This window comes from Canis aureus, chromosome 19 (genome assembly GCF_053574225.1).
Source record: "Canis aureus isolate CA01 chromosome 19, VMU_Caureus_v.1.0, whole genome shotgun sequence".
Classification (NCBI taxonomy): domain Eukaryota; kingdom Metazoa; phylum Chordata; class Mammalia; order Carnivora; family Canidae; genus Canis; species Canis aureus.
In genome coordinates, this window is record NC_135629.1 from 32,982,745 (window position 1) to 33,009,541 (window position 26,797).

At 38.2% G+C, this 26,797-nt stretch overlaps 1 protein-coding gene and 2 long non-coding RNA genes across 27 annotated transcripts in view; 2 read left to right on the forward strand and 1 right to left on the reverse strand.

The window, feature by feature from the left end:
- CFAP20DC (CFAP20 domain containing) overlaps positions 1 to 26,797 on the forward strand; it is a 261,970-nt gene that overhangs the window by 195,208 nt on the left and 39,965 nt on the right. For 24 of the 25 annotated variants that reach the window (XR_013357811.1, XR_013357810.1, XM_077858281.1 and 21 more), the window contains one exon: positions 8,455 to 8,516. The exons of the other annotated variant lie outside the window; for it this stretch is intronic. Coding sequence is in view for 22 of the 24 variants with exons in the window: in XM_077858281.1 (XP_077714407.1) it covers positions 8,455 to 8,516 (62 nt within the window). In the remaining 2 variants the exon portion in view is untranslated. The remainder of the gene's footprint in view (positions 1 to 8,454; positions 8,517 to 26,797) is intronic. 25 annotated transcript variants of the gene reach the window in all.
- LOC144289835 (uncharacterized) lies at positions 649 to 2,317 on the reverse strand. The gene is made up of 2 exons (XR_013357812.1): positions 2,123 to 2,317; positions 649 to 1,033 (listed from the first exon to the last, which is right to left on the reverse strand). It is a non-coding gene; the product is annotated as an uncharacterized LOC144289835 (long non-coding RNA).
- LOC144289836 (uncharacterized) lies at positions 649 to 8,448 on the forward strand. The gene is made up of 5 exons (XR_013357813.1): positions 649 to 1,247; positions 3,863 to 4,019; positions 5,621 to 5,701; positions 6,691 to 6,803; positions 7,428 to 8,448. It is a non-coding gene; the product is annotated as an uncharacterized LOC144289836 (long non-coding RNA).

Genomic DNA, 26,797 nt, shown 5'->3' on the forward strand with positions numbered 1-26,797 from the left:
CCAGTGTTTTGATTCAGTCTGTTTTCTTCACTTCTGTCCTTGGGGATGTTATGGCTGAGTTGGAAAGACAAAGTGGAAACGTTGATAGAACAGTCCCATACACCTTTAAAAATGTCATAAGGCAGTATAGTAGAATCAGTATTTTAATAGTGGTAATAAAAAAAGGGGGGAGGGGGAATCCCTGGGTGGCTCAACGGTTTAGCGCCTGCCTTTGGCCCAGGGCACGATCCTGGGGTCCTGGGATCGAGTCCCACGTCAGGCTCCCAGCATGGAGCCTGCTTCTCCCTCTGCCTGTGTCTCTGCCTCTCTCTCTCTCTCTCTCTCTCTCTCTCTATGTCTATCATAAATAAATAAATAAATCTTTAAAAAAAAAATAGTGGTAATTAGAGCTACCATTTCCTTAAGTACCTAGAGACTTTTTAAGACCTCCATAGGCCTTACTTATAGGAAATTTACTTATAATTTACTTATACTTACTTATAAGGCCCACATTCAACATCAAATCAAACATATTAAAATACACTTTCATCCAACAGTAAATATCACTTTTTGCTATACAATTTGTGAAAGGAAATATGAAATTGAGTAACTATATTTATATAAAATTATGTAAAGGCTGAATTCAAATGTAGTTGACAGTGGATAACATATGTTTTAAGTATTTAATTAAATATTTACTAATTTTACAATTTTCTCTCCCAAGAATTTTTTTTTCCACGTCTCCAGAATCTTTGTAGATGTTAGAAATCTCAGAGGCTCTGGCACTAGGACTCCCATTGTCATCTAACTCAGGCCTTACTGCTGTCTTAGGTGGTAAGTGCTGTTTCTCCAGGTGAGAAAATGGAGACTCTTGAGTGTAGTGATTCAGACTTAGCTTGGCATGACTCCTGAGTCTGAACTTCTCACCACCATGACAGGGTGACTTCTCAATGTGTGACTTAATTTGCCACATGTGTGCCCGCGATATCCAGTGGATGGTGTCATTTCTGCTCTGGAGAGTACATACATGTCTTTATGGAAGAATTCAGATTGGCTTTAAGGAGATGTAGGAGAAGAATGATGTTTTCATGAGTGTTTTTTATCCCTACTTTGCCACCCTCCAGGCTTCTCTTGCCTTACTTTTTCATTAAACTAAATGATCAAGTATGCACAAGGCCTCCAGCAAGCTTGGTGCCAAAGATTATCTACCCAACCAAAAAAATATCCTGTGCCAGAGTATTCTTGTAGCCAGATCTAAGAACATAAAGGTAAGTTGCAGATTTTTGCAAATGCAGTTTACAAGGGAATTGAAATATTGCCTTTCTTATAAAATATTCCTCAGCAGTCATTTAAACGGAAAGTAAGAAAGAGAACAGTGGCCTCCTGAACGAGCTCATTCTGTCATGAAGTAGCTTGGAGACCAACGTGACAAAGGGCAAACTAAGGAATGATTATTTATGGACTGAAAAGGCTGAGCTCTTGGTTGCCCTGGATACCGTGTTCTCATCACTGTCCTGTGCTGGCAAGGACTACAGTCCTCATGCACAACAACTACTCTGCTCTAAAAGTATATAGCCAAAAATAACACCACTGGTAATGAACTTGATAACCCTTCCATTTGAACAAATGAGAAATAGAAAACAGTCTATTTTTTAGACTGAGAAAATAATTGAAAAGCCCACCTTTGGTATTCATAAGATATGTTTATTATTGCATCAAATTCAGTCTATTTCAATACTGGAACTAGCACCAAATGGAAAATTGCATTTCTTAATGAACTCTGCATCTTGTTGCTCATATAGAGTTTAAATAGAGCAATTTACAAGAACCATTGTGGTCTTTCTGAGAGCTTATGCCTTTCTCTTTAGAAGTTGTGTAGGGAGAGTGAAAAAGAAGAAAGGAACGAACTTATAAATTTATCACAATGGTATCCTGCTTTTTGTGGATCTCAATGGCGCTGCCATCCACAGTGGCACACTCCCAGAAATATGGAAGACATCTCACTTCTCCCACACCTTCATTTCCAAATCCAAAGAAACCTCAGGATTTTAGCCCTCCCTACTTAACACCATAACCTTAGCACTTGATTTTTCATCTGCATTCCCTCAGTCTCCCAGTACCTCTGTACCTCCCGTCTGAGCACCTGGTGGTGAGGATCATCTGCTCTGAGGTCAAATTGATATAGAAGAGAGGCCCACATCAAAGAAAGCAATTGTTCCTATCTGTTGGTTTCAGGAATACTTTCACAGAGAAGGAAAACTACAGTTAAGCCAGTGTTCCAGAATGAGTGCAAGCTCATCATGTGGAAAGAAAGGGAAAAGGAATTCCAAGTTCCGAAAAGGAACAGAATTAAATCCATGGAAGTGAGAGTAGAGTCTCTCCTTTCACAAGATAGCCTGCTTGTTTCTCCATCACCTTGAACAGAACTTGAAATGAATCTTTGCTTGTCTTGCCATCATTACCCACCCCTAGCCAACATAGAACAAACGCCCCCATATCCAAGCTACACCGTGCAGCTTACCTGTCACTGCTATGCCCTGTACCCAGATCATGTCAATCGTGTCACTGCTCATCTTGCTCTTCCCTCTGCCTAGAAAGACCCTCCATCCCTCTTCTCTACCTGGGAACATTCCCTTGTTTTTCCAAGACCCAACTCACATGTCACTGCTTCATGAAACCCTCTCTGACTCTCAACCACCCTGCGCAGAATTATTTCTTCCTTCTGTGGGTTCCCATTATCTTCAATCTCAACGTTAGCGTTTACCACATGAGGGAACCATGGTTAGCAATGTGCCCCAGGCCTGGTTATGAGCTCCTTGAAGGCAGTACCAATGCCTGGCATGAGGTCACTTTCAGTCACTGATTGTTAGTCATGGATTGAATGAATCAATCAGTAATATTGAAAAGATTCCTTTTTTTATTCTACGATAAGGTAGTTTTCATCAGAATTCCAAAATAGGGACACCTGAATGGCTCAGCGGTTGGGTATCTGCCTTCAGCTCAGGGCGTGGTCCCGGAGCCTGCATCTCCCTCTGCCTATGTCTCTGCCTTCTCTCTGTGTCTCTCATGAATAAATGGGTAAAATCTTAAAAAAAAAAAAAAAAAAAAAAATCCAAAATAAACATCAGCTTTGCTTTGCTTAAATAAACCCTGAATGATGCAGGTAATATTTTACATTCAAGATTTGATAAGTGGATATTAAATATACAGACAAAGGAAAATACAGACGGGGCTTGATGACCAGTGGTTTAAAAGGAGATTTAAGCAGGTCACGTTCAATTTAGTATCTTCACCGGAGGACTTCACACACGCTGCAGTCTGAAACCAGGAAGCCCGTGCAGAGTAAAATGAAGAGTCTTTAGCAAAATCTATTGTGTTTACTACAAGTTTTGATTCCTCAGCTTTCCTCAGCATCTGTACAGTTTAGAGTAATATGTACTGTTTAAAAGGTGTTTAGATATAATAAATTAGTCATTTAAAAGTGTAATTAAATGTAACCATATTTCTCATAGCAAATTGGCTTTTGTAGGCATCTCTTGCTAAATAAATCAAACCTACTGAGAAATCCATTGGCCTTTGACAGACAGATTTTTCAAAGTTTCTAACTTAGAACCAAATTCAATTAAAACAATACTTTACAACTTCTGTGGAAACCAGGCTACAAGTAATCAATTTTGGAGGGTTTCTGTTAGGAGTAGCCCTCATGAGATTTATTCAAAAACTCAGCTCCAGGCAGCCTTAGGAAGGGAGCTAGGAGATGCTTATAATGTATTCTTAAGTGAATTTTATTTTGGTAAGGGCTTTTGATTGACAATAGCATAAAACCATGTCGTGTGTGTGTGTGTGTGTGTGTGTGTGTGTGTGTGTGTGTTTTCTTTTTAAGGAAAAAATGTAGCTATTAATGGAAACAGCTTTTTGTGGTGCCCAAAAGAATATAGACTCTGCTTCAGCCTACCTGAACTCAAATCCCAGTTCAGCCATTTACCGGCACAATCGCCTATAAAATGGGAATAATAAAAGGCCTTCCTCATATTGACATGGTGAGAATTGAATGCGTGCAGGGAATGCATGTGCCCAGTGCCTAGCAGAGTAAACTCATAGCTGTTACCCGCTGCTTCCCCCAAAGTTATTCTCCTCAAAGGCCCACTTGAATGATCAGAAAAGATTTCTAGGATATTTCCCCTTTTTGTGACTACTGAGGGCTATAAGGATAGGTAGAGGTTCTGTTATGCTTGTTTTGATTTGAGCTTAACCATGAAAATTCAGACTTAACCTCTTAGAGCTTTACAAATAAGCCCTTTTGTTATTTTATTATTTCAATATTTCGTTATTTCTCTGTCCTGCCTTTACCTGTGATTTAAGAAAAGCATGCCTCATGTGCATGCTACCCTGTAAGCAGAATCCCTAAAACCATCATTCCTTCAAGTTAAGAATTCCCATAATCTAATATCAAGCACATAAGTCTCCTTAGCTTGTTTGAAAAAAAAAAAAATGCTCATTGCATGCATCCATCAACATGGCAATTGCAGAGCATAATATTTGGAGAAAAACGAGGCAAAAATGCACTTAATAAAATTACAAGCATATGGTGAGGTTCTCAGACAAGTTATTTATGGTCTTGATTAACCTTGCAACATTTTTGCCATTTTCATCGGTTTTAACATAACACCATGAAAATATTGTCTTTACCTTTTAACATGGCAGGATTATCTTATCTCCTGTTCTTTTATTTAGCCTTCACTTCTCTCCCTCACCCCAAAATTTCTAGCAGCTTGATCACGGAAAAAGCAAAGCTTCTTGTGCTCAGTAGCAAATTTTAGGAGTTCCGTTTTCCTGACACTAGTGCATAGCAACAGCGCCACCAAAAGGACAAGGTCCTCAGTTTCTAGAATCTGTTCCATTTCTTTGCTCATCAGCATATCAGTGTTTTACAGGATGATTACTGGCTGCTACATCTCCAATATATAATATATTGGCATTTCAGGTTCTTTATAGTTAATAGGTCTTAATTTGTTCTGATCTACAGATTCATTAACTTTGAAGCTCTCTTTGGGTATAATGAATTTTCTTTTAATTCTCCTGAACCAGAAAGGTAACTAGTTGATTGTGCTAAGCTGCAGATAAATCAGATGAGCAGATGTTCTTACACCACTATAGACATGATATATGAAAACTGATATTAGAGTCAGTATAATACTGAAACATGTGAGTTGTTCTGTGTTTAGTGACTATGAAAGTCACCCCGTGAAATAAACCTTCCTCATTCTCAGAGTATTATCTATTACACCTTGTTTGTCCCAAATTTAGCAATGTGGCAAAACTTAATTTTAAATATATAGAGACATGTCAGAAGAATGAAATCAAATTAATTTAATTTATGGTAGGGAGGTCGTCATATAGATTTCAAATAAATATTTCATACCACTTTTTTTTCTTACTCCCATAACCTGAACTGAGTTTGTCACCTGTGTTTTCAAGAACTTCAGTATTCACCACTATAGGTGAGACTCTGAGCTGGGTTAAGCACTACAATCTAGTAGAGGGTAAACTGTAGTGAACTGGGTTCAAAGTCTGGTTCCACTGTTGTTGGCTGGCATGACCTTGGATTAACACCCATTGTCTGAATTTCCTCTTCTGTTAGGTGGAGTTGTTAATCCTATCTGATTCACAGAATTGCTGTGAGGAACAAATGAGATAATATCTACCAAGGATTTAACACAGAGTATGTGCTGATTAAATGTCAACTAGTACTATGATTATTGTCATAGTTATTTGATTATTGTCATATACCTACCTACAAAGTAGGTATTGGTTGCTCTTCTTCTATTGCTTCTTAAGGTATTCCCTGAATATGGCTGAATTCCAAAGTCAAAAACAATTTTTTTTTTTTACCTGGTGCTTTCATTATATATTACCTACCTAGAAACAGTACAAATAGGTTTACTGCTGCATATATCTCGAAACAGATCTGTTTCCATTTGTGAATGGGGACATCTGGCTTCAGACAGCCCATCAATTCCCCCACCCCAGCCCCAGCCCACCATGTTCAGAGAGCTTTTAGAAACCATTAGGCACATTTCTCATTCATTCTGATTTGGGTCTAGGAAAACAGAAAGACCTCATCCAAGTGAAAGCTCTGTCTGCCCTTTCAAAGCATCAAAGCAAAGTTATGGGAACTGAAATACCTTGAAGGAGCTTTTTAGCACCATCATTCCCATAATCCCTTCCTGTCTCTGAGTCTGACTATGAAATTAGGAGACATATACAGAGAAAGGGAATTGGGGCCACCCAGTTTTGTACATACCCATTCCAAAAAAGACTTGCATCCTTCACTGACTGAGTCACTAGCAGCTAGGGCATGTAAGTCTATTTATACCACTTATGTGTGCAAGTCAGAATGCTCTGCCATGATACCCTGTTTTTAAATCAAAGTTGGTTATTGAATAAAATATTTGGGGGCAACAACTTGATAATTAGCTTTCAATACTAAAAATGAAATTAAGGAACCAGGTTCTTCAGACTGAGTTCCATTAACCTATGATTATTTTAATGGGATTTTTTTCTTTTACCTTTCTGTTCCCTCATGTTAACACTCTTTACTATTTTGAAACATTTCCACTGGTTATTTTTTTTTATTTTCTAACACTTAGAAACCACTATAAATGTGAATCTTTTGTTGACTGTGTTCTTTTTTACTCCTTGCATCACCAGATCTGTTTTATATAGACATGAGCAAATGCGGAAAGGGTCAGTCTGTGTAGTCTGAGAGCTGAGTCACAAACAAGACAGGATTCTGTAACTATTTCTATTCTGCAGAGGATGGAGTAAGTCATTTGGAATAAGGGGGTTGGAGACAGGTGTAAATAGAATTAATGATGTAAAATTAAGAAAATGGAAATTTCCTGAATGCCAGAACTGTGATGTGTAGAGCTATGGAAATGCCTCTGGAAGTGTATCGGCAGAGGCCCATTCACTGGAGGCCCGAGTATAGCTGAACTACTGGACGAATACCAATGAACATATTATCGGGAGTATTTCTGCACCAGTGTGAGATGCTCTAGAGAACCCGTTAGACCCTTTGCTTGCTAATTCCTTTCTTGCTGTGAAATAATAAAGCCTAAATCATAAAACCAAATTTCACTTGCAAATTGCTGGAAGTCTTATTTCTCCAGTGAGATCAAATATGTCTTATGACATGTTTTTCCTTCCTCTGTTCTCCCAGCTGTTGTTTCTTATTACTGAAATGGTGATGCATTGATATCGGTTCAATTACCAAAGTATCTGAGTACATTTAAATTCATGGTGCATCACAGAGAGTCAGGCTAAGTGACTGTGATTATCAGACAGTGTGTTTGATTTAAATTAAAGGAACACTTCCAAGAGATTATTTATAGAGGAAGACAGTTTACTCTAAAGAATTCTCATGACCCACATCTTTAATATTTTAGGGCCTGTGAAAATAAGGAGTATGTGGAAAATAAGGAATATGTGCTCTATGTGTACAGGTACCATTGCTATACTGTTTTCCTCTGTTAGAGTCAGCACTATAAGACCACATTATAGGTAGGAAAAGCTTAACACAAACCCTTTTGGGTAAGGAAGTAATGGAAATCCTTTAAATGCAATTCAAGAATGTATTCCAAATTCCACCTTGTAATAAAATGAGAATGTTAAAAATGATTTTCATATTAGAATTCCATGGTTGTTAACCACATAAGAAAAATACTGCATGCTGATGTTCAAAAAGAGAATTTGTATCAGATATAATGGAATTTTCTCTCTTTATAGAACAAAGAAAAACAAATTCCTTTGGAGACAACAGTTGAAAGCTTTTTTGGGGATGTAGTTGTTTAGCGATGTTTTGAAATAGTAACATTTAAACATTTCTCGCAGAGGAAAAAGTTGAGATTTCACATTTTTGTTAGGTACTGGCACCATTTTTTTCAGTTCACTTCATAATGCTTGGAGCTTTATTATACACTTGGGGAAATGACCACTTTGACCTAAGATTTACACGTGTAATTCCATTAGCGAAAATGCAAGTTATCCTTGCAGACTTACTAACGTTAAGACATAAATATATAATCCTTATCTCTGGATCTCTGAGTTATTGTTGATACCTGCTGTGCAGCATTAGATCCATGAGATATTTTTTATTTTACTGTAGCTGGAAATATCAATGAATGTTAACAGTGTAAAAACTCCACAAGGAGGAAGAGTCCACACATGAACTTTAATTGCACCATAGATGCTATCTCATGCAGTGACCAGCCATTAAAATAACCTGCTCTTTCTCAGGTGTGCCACCTTGTTCTTTGCTGGATCTCCCAAACAGCCTTTGGGTCTTCAGTAAAATAAACAGCCCCTTCTTGCAGATCATTTCTCAAGAAAAATGACAGCAATGAGAGTCTTAGGACAGTGTATGAAAAGAACATTATCCTGATTGGTACCTCACAAACATTTTGTCTTTTACAGCCTGTCAACCAGGGTCGCCACTATCAGAAAGAAATGAATCCACCTTCTCCTTCTAACCCCCGGTAAGAATCATTAATAAGCTAAGTGTCTTTTTTATTATTATTATTTAAAAGACTGTGCATTTTTCTTCATGTCACAAAATTGTTTTCCAAAACTTCCAAAGAGCTTCCAAAGTTCTTTTCCTTAGAAGGTTTAATTCAGGCTATTTTTCTTATTTAGACTACTATGATGTGGTTAACAGTCTACCTAGGTTTATATGATACCTTTGCCTTTTCCTAGCTGTAGGACTTTGAACAAACCATTTAACTCAGGGTCATGCAGGCATAATGCTCTTTTGGGATAATCATGTGAATGAATACATGAAAAACTCATAGCACAGTTTCTGGCACATGGCAAGCTTTCTTTAAGTGTTAATTTATTTCATATTCTATTTGCATAGATATTTTAATCAATATGTGATGTTTAGTACATTTCAGCATGAATTGTTTAGTATTATCGGATCCCTTTAAACTTATCATGATAGCTTATATTAGTTCAAAAGCCATTCTCTTTTTTCCAAAATTTCAAAAGCTGATCTCAAAATTATTTCATTATTTCAAAAATGTCACTAGCATTATGAATCATTTGTCAATATAGAAAAATCTTATCATTTTAACCTCACTAATAAAGACAAGGAAATTGGAGTTTGTGTCTTGAAACATATGTCATATTATATGGTTTTCTAAAAAATAAATTCATTTATCAGCACAAATCAATATATTTTATTAACTATTTATTAAATGCTAGGAATTTATTAAAAATCAGTCCACCTTGAGCTCTATCTGCAGGATCTCAGTTATTAGAGTGCTTCTCATTGTCCAGCTTTCTCACCTATACTGTGAATTATCCCATAAAATGGACAAGAATACCAGTGATAGTATTGTATCATACCAGTGTAGCTCTGACTCTAGCATGTCACTTCCTTTTTTTTTTTTTTTTTAAGATTTTATTTATTTGAGAGAGACAGAGCACGAGCAAGGGGAGGGGCAGAGAGAGAGAGAGAGAAACAGACTCCCCACTGAGCTTGACCCCAGGACCTGAGCCACCCAGGCACCCCTAGAGTGTGATATTTGTGACAGTATCTGAATTAAGACTCATTGGTTGAACATATAAAAAACAACTTAGCTGGTCTTAAAAGAGAAACAGAGAGACAGGAAGGATTTGTTAAATAAGAATATAGGGCTGATCAGAAAAGATGAATACTTATCATTTACATCAACATGGATGGAATGGAAGAGTATTATGCTGAGCAAAATAAGTCCGAGAAAGAGTTACCATATGGTTTCAGTCATACATGGAATATAGGAAACAGCGCAGAGGATCAGAGGGAAAGGGGGGGGGGGGAAACTGAATAAGAAGTCAGAGAGGGAGACAAACCATGAGAGACTCTTAACTCTAGGAAACAAACTGAAAGTCACCAGAGGGGAGGTGGGTTGAGGGATAGAGTAATTGGGTGATGAGATTAAGGAGGGCATGTGATTTGATGAGCACTGGATCTTATGCCCAACTGATGAATTTTTGAACCCAAATTTTTAAAAAAATTTAAAAATGTAAAAATTAAATATTAAAAATTTTAAAAATTAAAAAAAAAAAAGAATACAGGGCTGTTCCCTGAAACCCAAGGGCATCCAGGCATATCCTCAGTCCATCTCTACTTGCTTCTTCCTGTCTGTTCATTCTTCTCTCTAAGCACCAGCTTTCTATTTCCAGTCACATATGGCTGTCTGACAGCTCTTGAGTTTATGTATTATAGTTCAAAGTACATGCCGAACTTGACAGGTTATGTCTGAATTCCAGTTCCTACTTTCCAGGAGAGAGAATGTGATTGGCCTAGGTTGGGCCGAGTATCCACTTTCGGTCCACTCAGCAATGAACAGCCAACAGAGCCATGTAAAACTAACATGACTGCCCAGGAAACCACCTACATGGTTTACAGGACTTTTAAGGGGGCCCAGAATGTTATGACATAGGTAGAGTATATGTTCTTTATTAATCACTTATTATCACTTTATTAATCAGAAGTAATCACTTCTTAGTATTCCTGGTCTATACACACGATCTGGTCATTATCTAGTAGGGGGAACTGCCACTATCATAAAAAAAAAAAATGAGTTCAAATTGAGTTTGTAATTTCAGAGTACATAAAAAGGTGTTTCAACATTCTTAAAATCAATTGTCTCTTGACATGTAAATACATCTCTTAGAATCTTTCAGCTCATAAACTCTTTTTATCATGTATGAGTAAACTTTTAAGGTAACTGAAAATCCAACTTTGGTCCAAATTATAACAAAATCAGTATTTATAATCTGAAACAAATGAATGTGATAGTTAAGATATATTATATAGTTAAGATATGTTAGCCACCCAATTACTGTCAAATGAGCCTTTTGTTTCAATAAAAGGAGAAAGAGGACCTAATTCTCATCCTAATTCTGCTAGTAACCCAGTATCTGATCTCAGACATCACCAATAATATGAACACCCTCATGTGTAAAGGAAAGGATTTGAGTCACATGCTCTCTCAGGTGACCTCTAGCTTCATGATTCTGTGATTTTATTGAGACTCATTATGGACTTTACATATGAAACCCAATTCCACCATCAGAAGGAGTATTGTCCTACATAGAAAACAAATCTCATAATGTTGGATTAATTAATTAATGTTCAGATGTAGTACTGTGTAACTTTAACTATCTCTTTTAATATTTGATTCCCAAAGATAGAATATGAGAAAATTCACCAGACAAGTAGACATCATATTTTATTTAGCCAATTAAATGTTCATTCATTTAGGGAAAATTAATTTACATTTTTACATAATAAAGTAAAAAGCCAATTTTCAAAGCAAAAATTAAAATGCTGTCAATCCCTTTTGCCAGCAGATTATCCACACAGTTTCTTAGAAAATTATTATTTAGCTGTTCAGAAAACTTGTGGATTATGTGGTTTGGCTCTTGGCTCCATAAATCCAGCAGCTTGAAAGAATTGGCAGAAAGACATTATTGGGCCATAAATAAAGACAATGATAAAATTATTAGGTCAGCAAAGATCATCATATAAAAATGGGATAAATTGAATCATATAATACATGTCAGTTAACCTAAAATTGAAAACTGTGATTCTTTTAAAATTTGTATTTTTTATATTTCTTACAACTATCTCACATCTAGACTCTAAAACACAGTACACTAAAATTTAAATTTAAAAGATACTGCTAATGAATATGAAAAAAACTATATAAGAGATGAAACGACAAGTAAGTCTACCCCTTGGATAAACAAGCATCTAACCTGAATTCTGGATTGAAAGTTCTGCGTGTGGGGGCTCTGAACAACACATGAGAGGCAGGTAGTCTCTTGGTTTCCTGAATTAAGTGTAATTGTGATCAGAGTAATCTGCATTGAGGTTGAGGACATGATGGGGTTGAGGACATGTGCGGATGCAGATCCATCGAGAGAACATGCTGGTGCCCTGTGGGAGCAGAAGTGGCCACGTTAGCTTCAGTGAAATATCTACAACTACTCCAGAGAACTAAGAACCTAAGATTTGTACCCACACTCATAGTCCTACCCATACTCATGCCCACACACATATATGTTTGGAGAGTCAGTTCTCAATTAACTTAATTAATGTCACAGAGCAACCACCATCCCCACAGTCTTCTGTTTACATTTTGCTCTGGAAAGATTTTTATCTCTGCAACATAATTACCTTCTTAGTTATATGTGTTTATGATTAAAGTTAAAGATAACATGCAATTCACAAAGCAGGCAAATTTGGATTTTGAAGAGTTGACTCCAGGATGCCAATAGCTAAAACACTGCATATATTCATAGATTATTTTCCTCAGAGTAAAAGCATCCACTTGCACTTATAGGGCAATGCTTGACATTGGATGGAGATGGGATACATGGTAATCATATACCCTGGTGTCTAGATTTGCCACAAAGCCATTTCCCTTCGCATCGTTAGGCATGAGTCTGATATTTCTTATTATTTTTGTGGAACATGCTGACTGATATTTCGGCAGCATCTCACATTCTGGGGCCCTTGCCTCCAGTGTCCACCCATGCTGCCTCTTGGGGCACTGACAGCCTCTATGACAAGGTGCAGAAATGGCTAACATAATCTAATACAATTTAGAGGCGTGTTGGGTAGGAGGAAACAATTTCACAGTTCATTCATGTTGAGAAATGTTTCCTAGCATGTAAACGTACATGCTGCCAAATAGAGCAAAATGGATGCTGTTTGCAGCCGTAAGTCATTTATTTGAAAATGCCATCTATTGGTTTGTGGGGTTTAGAGCTGTCCCTTAGGCACCTCCATTTATGTGTTTATGGAGATTCTTCAGAACAGCTCAAGATATTTTTATTCAGAAATGGGTTTTATAAAATAAGCTGTGATTACATTCTGGTTGTCTGTTCATATGGATGAAGTCGATAACCAGTCTTTCATTTCAAATGATGATTATACTTGCTATTTTTACAACTCATTGGAAAATTAGGGGAAGAGGGAAGGCAGTCCAAGGCTCCGTCAGGTTCTAAATGTTTATGGAAATAAACAGTGGAGAAAATAATTCCCAAATGCCCAAACAGTAATGAATGGCATGGTTTTCTGAAGTGTTTGTTTTATGATTTATCACTTATCTGTAGATTTTTCAAATGTCACCGCCGATTGCATGAAGGCTTGCATCCTTTGCAGCTTTGCCACATGTTTGTGTGATATAAACATACTTATAACTATAATTAGATGATAAAGCCCTGCAGACTTTGACAAGTGATTAATAACCACTGACCTCGGTTCACGCTGGCTCAGCCAGCCTGACTGAGGCAACTGGCCTGTCATCGTAACCTACAAATTCTGCTCTGGACTGATCACTGTGGCTTCATTTTTCTTTTCTCCCCAGTTGTCAAGACTCAGCCTGATGGGCTTCTCTTTTGCTTAAGCTTTTTTTCCCACCAACGCAAAAGAGAGAAAAATGTATAAATAAAATTAAATACAGAACTTGGATGTCATGTTTCTCCTCAAATGATTAAATTTGGATCATTTTTAAACAAGTCAGATTTTTAACAAATAATCCTCCTTCAGACCAAAGCACAACAAAAGATTTCCTGATTAGCTATGCAAACAGTTTCTCTAAACGTTGTGTTATTGTTGTTTTCGATTATCTATATTTTTGTATTACATCTTAATGATCTGTTCATAAAACCAAAGATGCCAGTTTTTACTTTCATCATGTCTCTCATTAGCTTAAAAAAATCTGTCCATATTGCTGCCTCTCATTTCATACTCCCATTCCCAGAAATTCACACCTGCTCATCTGAGGGCTGTGATTCTCCATACTCAGAGCCTCCAGTCGGGTTCATGCTCTTCGACCGCCATTGCTGTTCTCGAGCTCTGAGTTCCCTGGCAGGCAGGATGGCATCATGTTTTCTCTCCTCCAGTGATGTTCAGCTGGCCTGGCATGGGTAGGAGCTCCATCAGAATTTGAACTGAGAGAGGGAAAGTAGAAGTATGCCCATATAACACTGAGAAATTAAAGTCTTCATCCTGAATGTTAAGCAGTTAAATGTCAATTTTTTTCCCTACATCTTTGCAAAAGTTACCATTCCTTTCCTGAAAATAGGATAACAATGGTATTGCTTTATTCATAAGCAGGATAACACTGTGTTTTTATGAGAGCCTCTTATTTATAGAGTTTAAATCTTATATCCATGCATGTTCCACTCCCTGCCAACCAGAGATCCCTGGACACTGATAACCATTAGAATGGCCCTAATCTTTAATACATAATATAATATATGTATTATTTATACAAGCTATTGAATAATAGCTTCCAATACCTTCAATACTCTATGACCCTGAAAATCATATGTCCAGTCCTGACTCTCCCCTGAATTCCAGACTCCTCTATCCAAGCTGCCAACTTGACAGATACCCAAGCATTCAAAGCAACTTGGTTTTCTTTCCCTATACACATTTGTTTATCTTTCAGTCTTCTCCATCTCAGAAAATGCCACCATCACCCCCCTTTTACTCAAGGCAGAAACCAAGAGTGCTCCCTGCTTCCTCACTGGGACCCATGCCATGTCCTTCCTCCACAAGTTGTGCTGGTGCTCCCTCCAATCAAAGCATACGCCCTCCAACCCATCCAGCCACTCTTTCCACTGCTGCAATCCCAGCTCACATTGCCATCATCCCTTATCTGGACTAATGCCATAGCTTCCCACTTGCTTTCTCTGCACCTTTGACCACCACAGTCTGTTCTGCACTCAGGAACCTAGAGTAATGTTATTAGACCTAAACTAGAGCCAAGCATGGCCCAATGGAAAACCTCTCAAAGGTTACCCACTGTTCTAGGATCAAATAGTGCTCCTTATCCTGAATGCCCACCACCCAGATGGTGTTTTATACTGCTGTGCACCCTGCTCACTGAATATCAAACACCAAGGTCATGTCCCTTTTTCCTGGACACTCTGGGCTTGGTTCCACTAGAAGAGAGGGCCCTCTGCTGGGAGTCCCCTCACCCTAGAAAAGACTCTAGATATCAGCTTCCTCCTTTCATTCAGGGCTCCACCTATATGTCATCACCTCAGAGAGGCCCTTCCTTAGCATCCAACCTAAAATAGCTCCTGTCAGCCTCATTACGTGATCTATTTTGTTTTTACTACAGTACTCCTCACTACCTGATATCTTCTTGCTTGTTTGCCTACTGTCACACACACGCCTCCAAAATACACTAGAAATGTAAACTGCCTGACCCTAGGGACTTTATCTCTCTTGCTCACTATATCCCTGGCTCCTCAAACAGCACCAAGCACAAAAGAGACACTCAGGAAATATGTGTTGAACTCATTGACCCTCACTCACAAAAATCAATTTTCCCTATCTCCCTATACCAGCTACCTCACCATAGATTTAACTGCTAGCAGGAACCCAGAAGCACCTGCCTACTTTTCTCCTTTGAGGGTGTCTGGAACCTGGCCCAGGTTCTATACTGGCCCAGGTTCTATTACTATATGTAGTAAATAAAATCTCTCTCGTGACGTTGTTTTAAATGATCCCTTAGAAGATAGCCGCAATCTAAAGTCTCCGGCAAAGTATCATTTTAAACCTTTCAAAAGAGACAGGTTTTCTGAAATTGAACTTCTGTGTTTTTATTGTTTCTTAGTGGAAACTGCTTATCTGTACTTGCCTATGCATGCTGATTTAGAGGACTCAGGTGCCACTTGCTAGAAATCTGCTTGAGTTGCCACTGTGGCAGAGGGGTAACTAACCCTCAGGCTAACAGAATCTGGACAGGTAAATGGAAAAGAGGCAAAAAAAGGCATAGAGAGAGGGAGAGACAGAGAGAGGATCTGAGCTTGTGGTACCAGTGTCCTTTAAATTCAAGTGACTCCCTGTTCCTCCTGTTCCCGAAGAGGTCCTTAGTCCTTAGCCCAAGCTTTACAACAGATTTTAAGAACACTTGATACAAAGAGACCCAGCTGGGCCCCTTCCCTCCTAGGTCTACAAGCAAAGTCCAGGCTTAGAGTGGGCTTCTCTAGTTTCTCTAGCCCTGTGTTAGAGAAAACTCAAGCTAAAGGCAGCCAAACCCCTCAGTAATCATCCTGCTTCTTTTCTCTGACCGCTCTGAACCTAGGACCATGTCTAGGGATGACTTCGAGGGTATCCTTCCCGTCGGGTTCCAGCAGTTCACCAGCAGAGGTGGGCAACTGGTGGTCTGCTGCCCCATTACTTTTCCTTCCTCCTCTGCTCTTGGTAGTTGGCTGGCTGACCCACTTTGGGTTCTGGTTCTGACCATTTATCTACCAGAGCCAGTTAGCTCAGATTGCACACCTGTTGCAGTCACCCTGTCCCAGGGCCTAACTGGCCGGCACCCCTGCACACCTGAACAATACTTCTTTTTCTTCATTTGCTCGGCTTGTCCATTCTGGCCCTGCCAGTCTGGGCATCGGCTGGCCCCACTCTTCAGTTTCTCAGTTGAGATGTCCTCCTGCTCTCTGACTAGATATCTCTTGGGCCCCTGGGACTCAGCATTTCAACCTGAGCCTCCTGTTTTTGTCAGTTGTACTCCACAAGAGAATCTGAAGCTGTCAGGGCGGGGGAAATACTCACCAATATTTTAGTTGTCATATTTTCCAAAATTGCAGACTCAAGAAACTCATTTCCATAAGAATTATAGAACAGATTGCACCCCCTTCCCCCCTACACACACACCCCAAAACTGCTGTGTCTGAAACGATGGATCCCTGAAAACTCTTAGCATTTCTAACTAGCAGAATGAAGAACTCCCGAGATTGAGATTACCCAGGCTTCCCTAGCCCCTGTTAGTCATCCACATGATGAACTCAGATTACCTTTGGCCCAGGGTCCAATGTAAAGAAGGTAATTACCAAAGCAATTATTTACCTTCCTAACATGTTACCGTTTCAGCTTTTAATTAAAAGATTCAGCTTTTCCTTCTAGAGTAATGAGCACCTTTAAAAAGTCGAAGTACTAATTCGAGTTTATAACATTCACCTCTATTCTGAGGGGGAAGGGAGGGTTTTGTAGGTTGAGGTCCAGGATAATGAACCTAAGGAATGGAAGACCGTAATTATGGTTAAATGGCCAGAGCCAGTCACATGCATAGACACACTGCCTCATCATTCATTTTGTAACCCAACGCAGAAGAGCTTCCCTTGTTATTTAAACAAGGAACCACTCCTGCATGAAATGATTGAAAGTCTGTGCAGCTCAGGCCTCCAGCAACGCTCCCTGAGTATTCTTGAAGCACCTAGTACATGCCGAGTGCTTTGGATAGGTGACTTCCCCGGGCCTTCTATGAGCTCCAGGCCCGCTGGCACCTCACAGTCCGCCCTAGGCAGGGTGTGAATGTTTTAGGGAAGGTGCTGAGTGGCGTGGGAGGAAGTCCCTAGCCTGTCACAGAGAAATCGCAGCCCTTCCAAACCTGTGCCCACTCAAAAACGCTGTTTTTGTTGGCAATTGGTTGTTTCTTCCCAGGAATTATTTTGTTTCACTTGTTAATGAAAAACATTACATTTGGAAATAGATTAATGTTAAAACGCATACTTCTTCACTCTGACAATATATTATGTTTACCTGAGTTTACAAGCTTCATATTTTGCTGTTCATTACCATATAAAAACTCACTCAGTATGATAAATACCACACAAGTCAAACGTCCACCCCATTGAAAATGACTTAAAGGAGAAAAGGCAAACAACTTTTAGTTGATTTGATTGAATTAACACTAACATTATTGTTCTATTGACTCTTTCTTGTCCATTGATTTTTAAAAGCCTTTAGCTCCCTTGCCATCCATTAAGACAAATCAGATGCAATTTGGTGCCTGGGACAAGACAGTGCTGTTGGGTGTTGGGTGTACGCATAGAAAAAAAAAATTGCTTATGTGCTGAAACTGGGGTGATTAGAAAGACAGTGCATGTTTTGCTGTAAACAACTTCCCTGCTTTTGACTTTTGAGGTTCACAATAAGGACCTTTGTTTTAGTATGTGAACACCTGGATCAGTAACAAGTGAAGCCCAATGGTGATTTGTAGAAGACGTATTTTATCTCTTATTTAAAGTGAAAAGAAACTAGCTAGAAGATCCATGTTCTCCTGTCTTTCAGGACTTCATTCTCTTCATTTGCAGAATCTATAGACTAATAAGCAACTGAACCAAAGCAAGAAACAAGATCAGAGAATATATTCTGTTGAATTAACAGTGGACAAATTTTAGGGGATCCCTGGGTGGCTCAGCGGTTTAGCACCTGCCTTTGGCCCAGGGTGCAATCCTAGAGTCCCGAGATCAAGTCCCACATTGGGCTCCCCGCGTGGAGCCTGCTTCTCCCTCCTCCTGTGTCTCTGCCTCTCTCTCTCTCACTCTCTCTCTCTCTCATAAATCAATCAATCTTAAAAAAAAAAAAGTTTAAAAAAAAAAAAAAACAGTGGACAAATTTTAAACCACAGAACCATTTGTATTATCAAAGTAACAATGAGGAAAAAAAAAAAGTAACAATGAGCAAGAAACCTGAGATCTGGCCTGGCCTAATGGTCAACGAACATCATGATAAAAGTGAAGATCTCAGCTTAAATAAAATCACAATGTAGCTTTCAATCCAATGGTGGTATTTATGATAATTAAGCCCTGTCTTTTGCGGGAAGCAATTCATCCCTAAACTACTGGATAGATTTTTTTTTTTAATGATCTTTTTTTCTTTACACCTAGGGGTAGGGGTGAAGGGTGAGAATCTATTTGTTGACCACCAGCATTGGAAGAAAATTCTACTATGGTCAGTGTTTTGATGTGGTGAAGGGCGCACTTCCTTTGTGTTTACCATTTGCCCTCTTCCGATCTCTTTATTTTTTTAAAAAGATTTTATTTATTTATTTATTCATGAGAGACACAAAGAGAGAGGCAGAGACATAGGCAGAGAGAGAAGTAGGCTCCCTTCAGGGACCCGATCCCAGGACCCCAGGATCATGAGCTGAGCCAAAGGCAGACTTTCAACTACTGAGCTACCCAGGTGCACCCACACACACACACACACACACACACACACACACACCCCGACCTCTTTAACACTTTATTGAAACCTGAAACTGCTTTCATTTCTAAACTTTACTAATTCACATTAAAAGTAAGGAAAAGTTTTAGTTTTAACTGCTGGAATAATGGAAGAAATGGGAAACAAACACGAACAACCACCCATGTAACATTCTCTAAATTTGCTTGTGATTTTCTAAATTTCAGTGCTAGCAAAAAAGCAAGTTGCAGCAAGGCATACAGTAAATGAAGATATTATGTATTAGAGAAGGAATGAATCTGTCACTTTGACGGATTGTGAGGCGAAGAGCAGATTAACAGATTACTCATAGTCAGAAGGCAGCTCAGTGTGAAAAATGTGCAGGAAATGATAAGTGCGGGTTTGTGCTGATTTAATGATATTTTTAAACTACAATAACACTCTGGTAGTATAATATAATAAAGCACTTTGCTTGCATTTTTAAATCATCAACATATTTCCAGTTTGACCTTAAAAACATTTTGGACCATTCTCTATTAAAACATGTAGCTTTCAAATTAGAAAAAGGTACCATCTGAAATATCACAGTGATGACCTTACAGGAAATTGCCTTTTAAAGCCAGTTCTTTCCTAAACTAGAATTTGTAATACAAATTTTAATTATGTTTTAAGTATACAAACACCACACGTACTTTCTCTTTGGGCATTTAGATCACTCACAACAAGAAATTGTTATCTCCTTAAGAACTATTTCCAATGAAATGCTTCATAGACGTTTCTGATTTGTCTTCATATTTTCTTTGCAAGTTTTTAGTTTTGTAGTTGAGATCATGGACGGCTTATGAATAAAACTACCGTATTTTCCCACAGATGGAGGATAAAAACCATTCCAATTTTAATTGAGTACTCTGAGTCACAGCAAAAAATAAGATGAATTACTTGTTTTATTTTATATTATTACAAATACTTACCAGAAGGCAAACTTTTTTAAGAGGTTTGCATTTTTATATAAATAAAATTGGAATTTGAAGAGCACACTTTTAGTTAATTTGACAATGATGGACTGGCATTGCCAAGAATTTTCAGAATAAAATTTCTATAATGCATTTAAATGATTTTTATTCTAACATTTTAATATTCAAAACCTAATATAAGGCTTGAGTTATTTCATATCTTCTCTCAGTTTACCAATGATGGCTTGACACAGTTAGGTACAATGAAACTCGTAAGATTGTAAAATCTTACATTTTCTGTCTAAACACTTGTATCTAACCCAAGTACAAATTACTAATATGGCATGCCAAGGGCTTGAATTCCCGACATGATTATGGTTCAAACTGTGTTTTACAAATACAGTGAAGACTTCTACAAGAATTCAGCATGTTTTGTATATTTCTCCTCTTCTAATATGGTAATACTCTCAACTTGGGGTAAGTAATCAAGCTAATGTAGAGATAATAAAAATTCTTCTTGATAGAAACTCTGAAATGTATGCAACAAAAGCAGTTTGCATGTTTTCTGGCTTCTTTGCATGTTTACTGTCTGCAACAGTTACTAACAAGCTTTGCCAGCTATTCCCAGATCTCTCAATGCCAAGCACATTGTTGGATTGCATTTCTAAGTCCACTTGGTTTGGATGGAGCCAATTAACGCAACCAGTTCTAACCAACACATTGTGGGCACAGTAGCCTATGTTGTTGCTTAGCTGAAACATTTGATTGCAGGTATAAGATCCTGCAGAGTTCTTTTTCCCTCTGACACCTACCAGCAACCTTCAAGATAGTGGTTGTTTATGCCAGCCTAGTTACTGAATGACTTTGATAAACAGTCCCCTGCTCATCTGCTATGGATATTTAGCATGAGCACAAAATAAACCTTTCTTGTTTTTAAGACACTGTAATTTGGAGGTTGTTTGTTACTAAGCATAACAACCTTATTCTACCTTACTGACACAGTTACTAGCTATGACATTGAATATATTTTGCAAGAGGAAATATGGCATTTCATATATTCTCATATTTGAAGATTTAGAAATGGGCTAAAATCATTGAGCTCAGTATGGGATTCATTGGAATATAGTAAAATAAGTGGTTTTAGGAATAAGTGGTTTTAGGAATCCAAGTAAAATAAGTGGTTTTAGGGATTCATTGGAATATAGTAAAATAAGTGGTTTTAGGAAGTGATATAGTGCACTAGTTAAAAGCACTGTCTCTGGAATCAAAATGCTAGGTTTGTATGGTAAAATTACTTCTCTAAACTTCAATTAAATTATCTAAAAAATAAGGATGGTGTTTTACTACTTTCTTTATAGTGTTTTTATAAAGATTAAATGACATATATGTTAAAGTGTTTTTGCACAGGGCCTAGCATATGTATTTTCATTAAATGGTAGAAAGGGATGGTAGTGGTGGTATGGGTATTAATAGGAATATTAGGAATATAAAGTTTTCAAAAAAGAGATCACATTCTGAGAGAATCAGAGAATCCTGGAGAGTTTGAAGAGATTACAGAGATGATTTAACCCAGCATCTCTTCAAAAATCTCCTCTGCACATCTTTGACAGAGAGGAAAGCATAAAGTAGCCCCTTCCATTGTTGAGTATCCCCCTTAGAATGAGCTGACATAGGTTTCCCAATAGCCTCCCCCTGTGGGTCCTGGTTCTCTTTCCAGAACAATAATTTGAATCATCACTCTTTCACATAATACTCTTTGAATTTTGTATATTGCTTTTTGAGTGTTCCATTTTCTCCTCCTGTCTTTCATTTCTCTACCCTCAAGTCTACTTTGCTATTCCTGGTCTCAGTATAGTTTTGGACTCCTTTGAGTTTATCAGATTGGGGTTTTCTAAATTGAACAGGCTAATCCAACAGTTCAGACTACAGTTAGACTACTGACCGGGACACTGTATATATTAGTATAACTCAAGTCACATTAATTTCTTTTTTTTTTTTTTAGCACCATGTCCCACTAATGGTTTATCTCTGGCTTTTGGTCACCTAAAACTATCACCATCTTTCTTCTGGACCATTGCTATAAGCCCCTAAATTATCTCTGAGCATTCACATGTGCCTTTTCATCACAACCTATACCCATTCCCAACAAAGCAGCAAGAGCACCCTTTTCTAAACACACATCTGACTGTGACACCCCCATATTAAAACTCTTCAGTGGCTTCTCATTGTTCATAGGCTAAAGACCAAAATCTTTCAGTGGCCTGCCAGGCTTGAGTAGTTTGGTGCATGCCTCCTGAGCCAACCTTATTTTGCATCATTTCCCCTCTGGAAATTTGTTAGCCACACTAGCTGCCTTTCCTTCTCCAACCTGCCTACCTCAGGGCCTTTGCCTATTGTTGCTCATTCCTAGGTTGTTTTTCCCTACATTGCCTTCCACCTTAACTAGTTAACCTATTCATCCGTTAGATTTCCTCTCAAGTATTACTCCCCCTAGGTAATCCCCTGTCCCTATTCATGTGTTCTCACAGCATCATTTAACTTCACTATGTGTATTCATATTTGTGTGATTATCTGAATGATGTTGATCTCACCCTCCATACTATGCTGTAAGTTCTAAAGGACAGGAACTCTATTTTTGTATTCTGTGCTAGAATCTGACACGAAACTGGATCTTAGTAGATACTTGTGGAATAAATATTGGTGTTTGAACCAATTTTTTTGACTATCAAGATCATTCTGAATCTCAGTTTTGTCACCCAACCTATTCTCTCTCTCAGCCAAATATTTCCCATAAATGTGCAAAGTATGCTCACTGTTTCTGCAGGACATTTATTATAACCTTAAATAGGTTGTAGCTGAATATAAAGCCCTTTGGTCCTCCATTAAAGATCGTCCATCATGTTGATATTGATCAAGAGCCAATTTGAAGTAATGTGATTATAGAGGACGGAAAAAAACATTATTTTTTTTTCTTTACCCTCCTGGGTTCTGCATCTGGGCCCTGAAAATTACACAGACAAGATTAACTAGAGAAAAGGATACAAATTTTGTTTACGTGTGCAAACCACATACACATGGGAGAAACTCAGTGATGGGTAACTCAAACAAGTGGTTAGAACTTAAAGTTTATACAGTATCTTAACACTAAACAGTATATTTGCAGAGAAGTGACATGACAAAGGAAAAGGGATTTTGGCTTTTAGGGTGACAAACCGTGGGATGGGTAAATATATAGGAGAAACTAATGGAAGATAAGGGTTGTGTTAATAAGGTGTCTGTCAGTGGTATCCCTGGTGACTGAATTGTACCAAGTACCGGAAGGGGCACCTTGTTCCTGGGAAATTTTATGCCCTGCTTGTAGGTTGAAAGAGGAAGGTTAGGGAGTCCTTCCTGAATTTGTTTCTCAAGGATCTTTAGCTCAAAATAATCAATGGTCTAAAGCAGTATATTTTGGGGTGGCATGTTCAGAAAGATAAATCTAAATTACTTTCATTTACATACAGTTCAAGCGTATACTCGTGCATGATAATTCAGTCATTGCTTATGATTTCTGGGGTGTTATGATTCACACTCATGTGCAGCTATCCCTCATCCTTTGTCCCATGCAGACACTACCAGTAGACTGTAATCCTCTTGCCCACTGAGCCCCACTGCAAACTTAAAATCCTTCTCAATAACATACTCCAAGCAATCCTACCAATCAGAATTAGCATGTGATTTATAATCCATTTTGACTTCTTTGAGCTAGAATTTATATTGTCCATTTAGTCATCTAGGTTATCAAATAGAATCTATTCCTAGCCCTACATGACACTCCCTAACTCTGGAACTATCACTTCACTCTCTATATCTCCTGTTCTAAAAGTCATCCCCACTCTTCTGTAAAACCTTCCTTGACTAAAGTGAAATTAGGAATGCCCCTTCTTCAGAACCCTGACTCAGTGCTCCACATCAACCATGATTAAAATCCTACCACATTAGTGACAGGCATAATATATTTTTTAATTAGTTAATATGAGTTCTGCCTCTGGCAATAGTAGACTTGGTCGTTTCACACTGAACTTCCTTCTGAAAACAACCAGAAACACCAGAAAAACTATGAGAATCATCTGATTGAAGTCATTGGAGAGCTTCCAGAGCAGTGAGAATTTATGAGGCCTTGCTCCAGAAGAGAAGGGAAGGGGTCTACATGCTGTGCCACTTTTCTCAGGAAAAATTCTGCTCCACAAAGCAGCAGCTGGGAAGCTAAGGAGCCTAGCATAGCGTCCAACAGCCTCATGAGCTCAGGGGACAAAAATTGGAGTTTCTGGGTCTATGAAGAGAAGAGGCTATAGTAAACCCCAGGATGCTACACCTTAGATAAACAAGTTAACCAGAAATAGACCAGCTTTCTGGAGACTTAAGACACATTTATTTTGAATTGTTGTAATTGTTGATAGCTCTCTGACCCTACCATAATTGCCTGCCAGAAGCAAAAGAATCACATCTAGATGAATAAAACAGCATCCAGAGCTGCTGTCTGGTTGAAATAGAATGTGAGCCACATATTTAACTTAAAATTTTCTAGTAACATTTAAAAATTAATAAATAAAATTAATTTTGTTAAATTATTTAGCACAGTATATCCAAAATACTATCATTTCAATTATAATTTGGGGGAAGAAAGCTTTTTCTCTACCAATTTAGGTTTGAGTGATTGGTGAGAGATGGGAGCTATGAATTTGTTGACAGCTGAACAAGAGAAAAGTTTTATACAAATGCATGTGGAAGCATTTTATAAGGAAAGCCCCCCCCCCCAAACAGCCAGGGGTAAAGGTTTATATATCAGCTTAATAAACGGGGGTGGAGGGGAGAGGTTAGGGCTTCAGTGGGAAAGGATGGGAGGTTCTGATAAGGCTTGTTTGCAGAATTTCTTGGAATATCCAGGCACTAAAGGTCAGTCACCTCTCTGATTGAAGACTTCCCCAGAGTGGGGGATTTGCAGCAACTGACTCTTGAAAAACTCTGCTCTAGTCAGATAAGGGAAGTTCACACAAGATTTCTTTCTGCGTATGCTATTTGCCCAAATGTTTTCAGCTTAAAGGAGTTTTTATGTCGTTCTGGTTGGTTATTGGTCCCTTCATAATTGGTATAAAATATTGTATTAATGAGATACTTTACATTCTTTTTGTCATAAGTCCCTGACAACCAGTGTGTGTTTTATTTACTGCCCATCTCAATTCAGATTAGATCCATTTCAAGTACTCAGTAACCACTTATGACTTAACTGGTAATTACCATATTGAATAATAAAATTCTAGAAAGCAACTTCAAAAATAGCTTCATGGTCTTAGGATAGGTCTCAAATTTCAGTAACCATGAAAAAAATACTGATAATTGACCATATTAAAATTAGGAACTTTTTTTTAAGATTTTTTTTTTTATTTATTCATGAGAGACAGAGAGAGAGAGGCAGAGACACAGGCAGAGGGAGAAGTAGGCTCCATGCAGGGAGCCTGACGCAGGACTCGATCCCAGTACCCCAGGATCATGATCTGAGCTGAAGGTGGCACTAAACCACTGAGCCACCCAGGCTGCCCAAATTAGGAACTTATTAAGGACACTACTTAAGATGAAAAGGAATGCCACAGAGTAGAAGAAAATACTTGCAACACAGGAAGGGCTTCAAAATATATATAAGTCCAGAATATACAAAGAACCCCAAATCAGTAAGAAAAAAGAGGCATTCCAAAAGAAAACAAAAATGACCAAGAGACTCGAACAGGCATTTCCAAAAAAAAAGTATGACAAAGACAAAAATGTATGCAGTCATTAAAAGAAATGAGAGAAACACAATTTAAACACTGATTCCACTATACCTCATCACAATGGCTAAAATACAAAATATCAATAATTTTGGTGAGGATTTGGAAGAACTAGAACTCTCACACAATGCTGATGGGAATAAAAACTGATACAACTAGGAAAATTGTTTTGGCTGCAACTACATAAGCTGAACACAACCATGCTCTTTAACCCAACAGTTACCCTCCTAGAGATATGGCCAGTAGAATGCATACATATGTGCATCCAAAGGCATATAAACCGTGGAGACCCAGTCAGACTCCCAGAGTTGATATAAGGATTATTTTATAGTGAAAACATGTGAACTACAGGAGATTCAGAAAGAAATCATATCTGAACTCCCCTTCTCTCACTAAAACAGAGCCTCCTGAAAATACAGCTGCCTTGAAGACAGACTGCCCATTCCTGTTGACACAAAAAATCTGATAGAACCTTCCACACTTGCCTTGTTGAAGATCTAAATCCACCCTCTTTGTTAACTTGACATACAAACTTTTATCTCTGGCTATTTAGTGAGTTACTTTTGGGCAGTTCCCATGTGCACATGGGAATAAACTTTTCCCTGTTCCACTGGCCATTGTCTGTTCATCTGCAGGCCCCCAGCCACTGTACCCAAGTTGGAATTGGAAAGTTTTTTCTCCCATTATAAACACATTCACGATAGCCCCAAATTGTAAACAACCCAGTCCCCTGCAATAGTAAAAGTTCTAAGTAATGTGGGTAATATTTACACAATGGAATACTATTTACACTCAAAAACATGGATGAATTTTACACATGTAATATTCAGGGAAAGAATCTAGACACCTTACAAATACATGTTGTTTGATTCCATTCATATAAAATTTAAACACGGGCCAATTAGTTGGTAATGTTAGAAGTCACCATCTGGGCTACATTTGGGGAGCAGGGAATGTAATGATGAGGAGGTGGAGTGAGGAAAGTTTCTATTCTTGGTCCAGGTGGTGGTTAT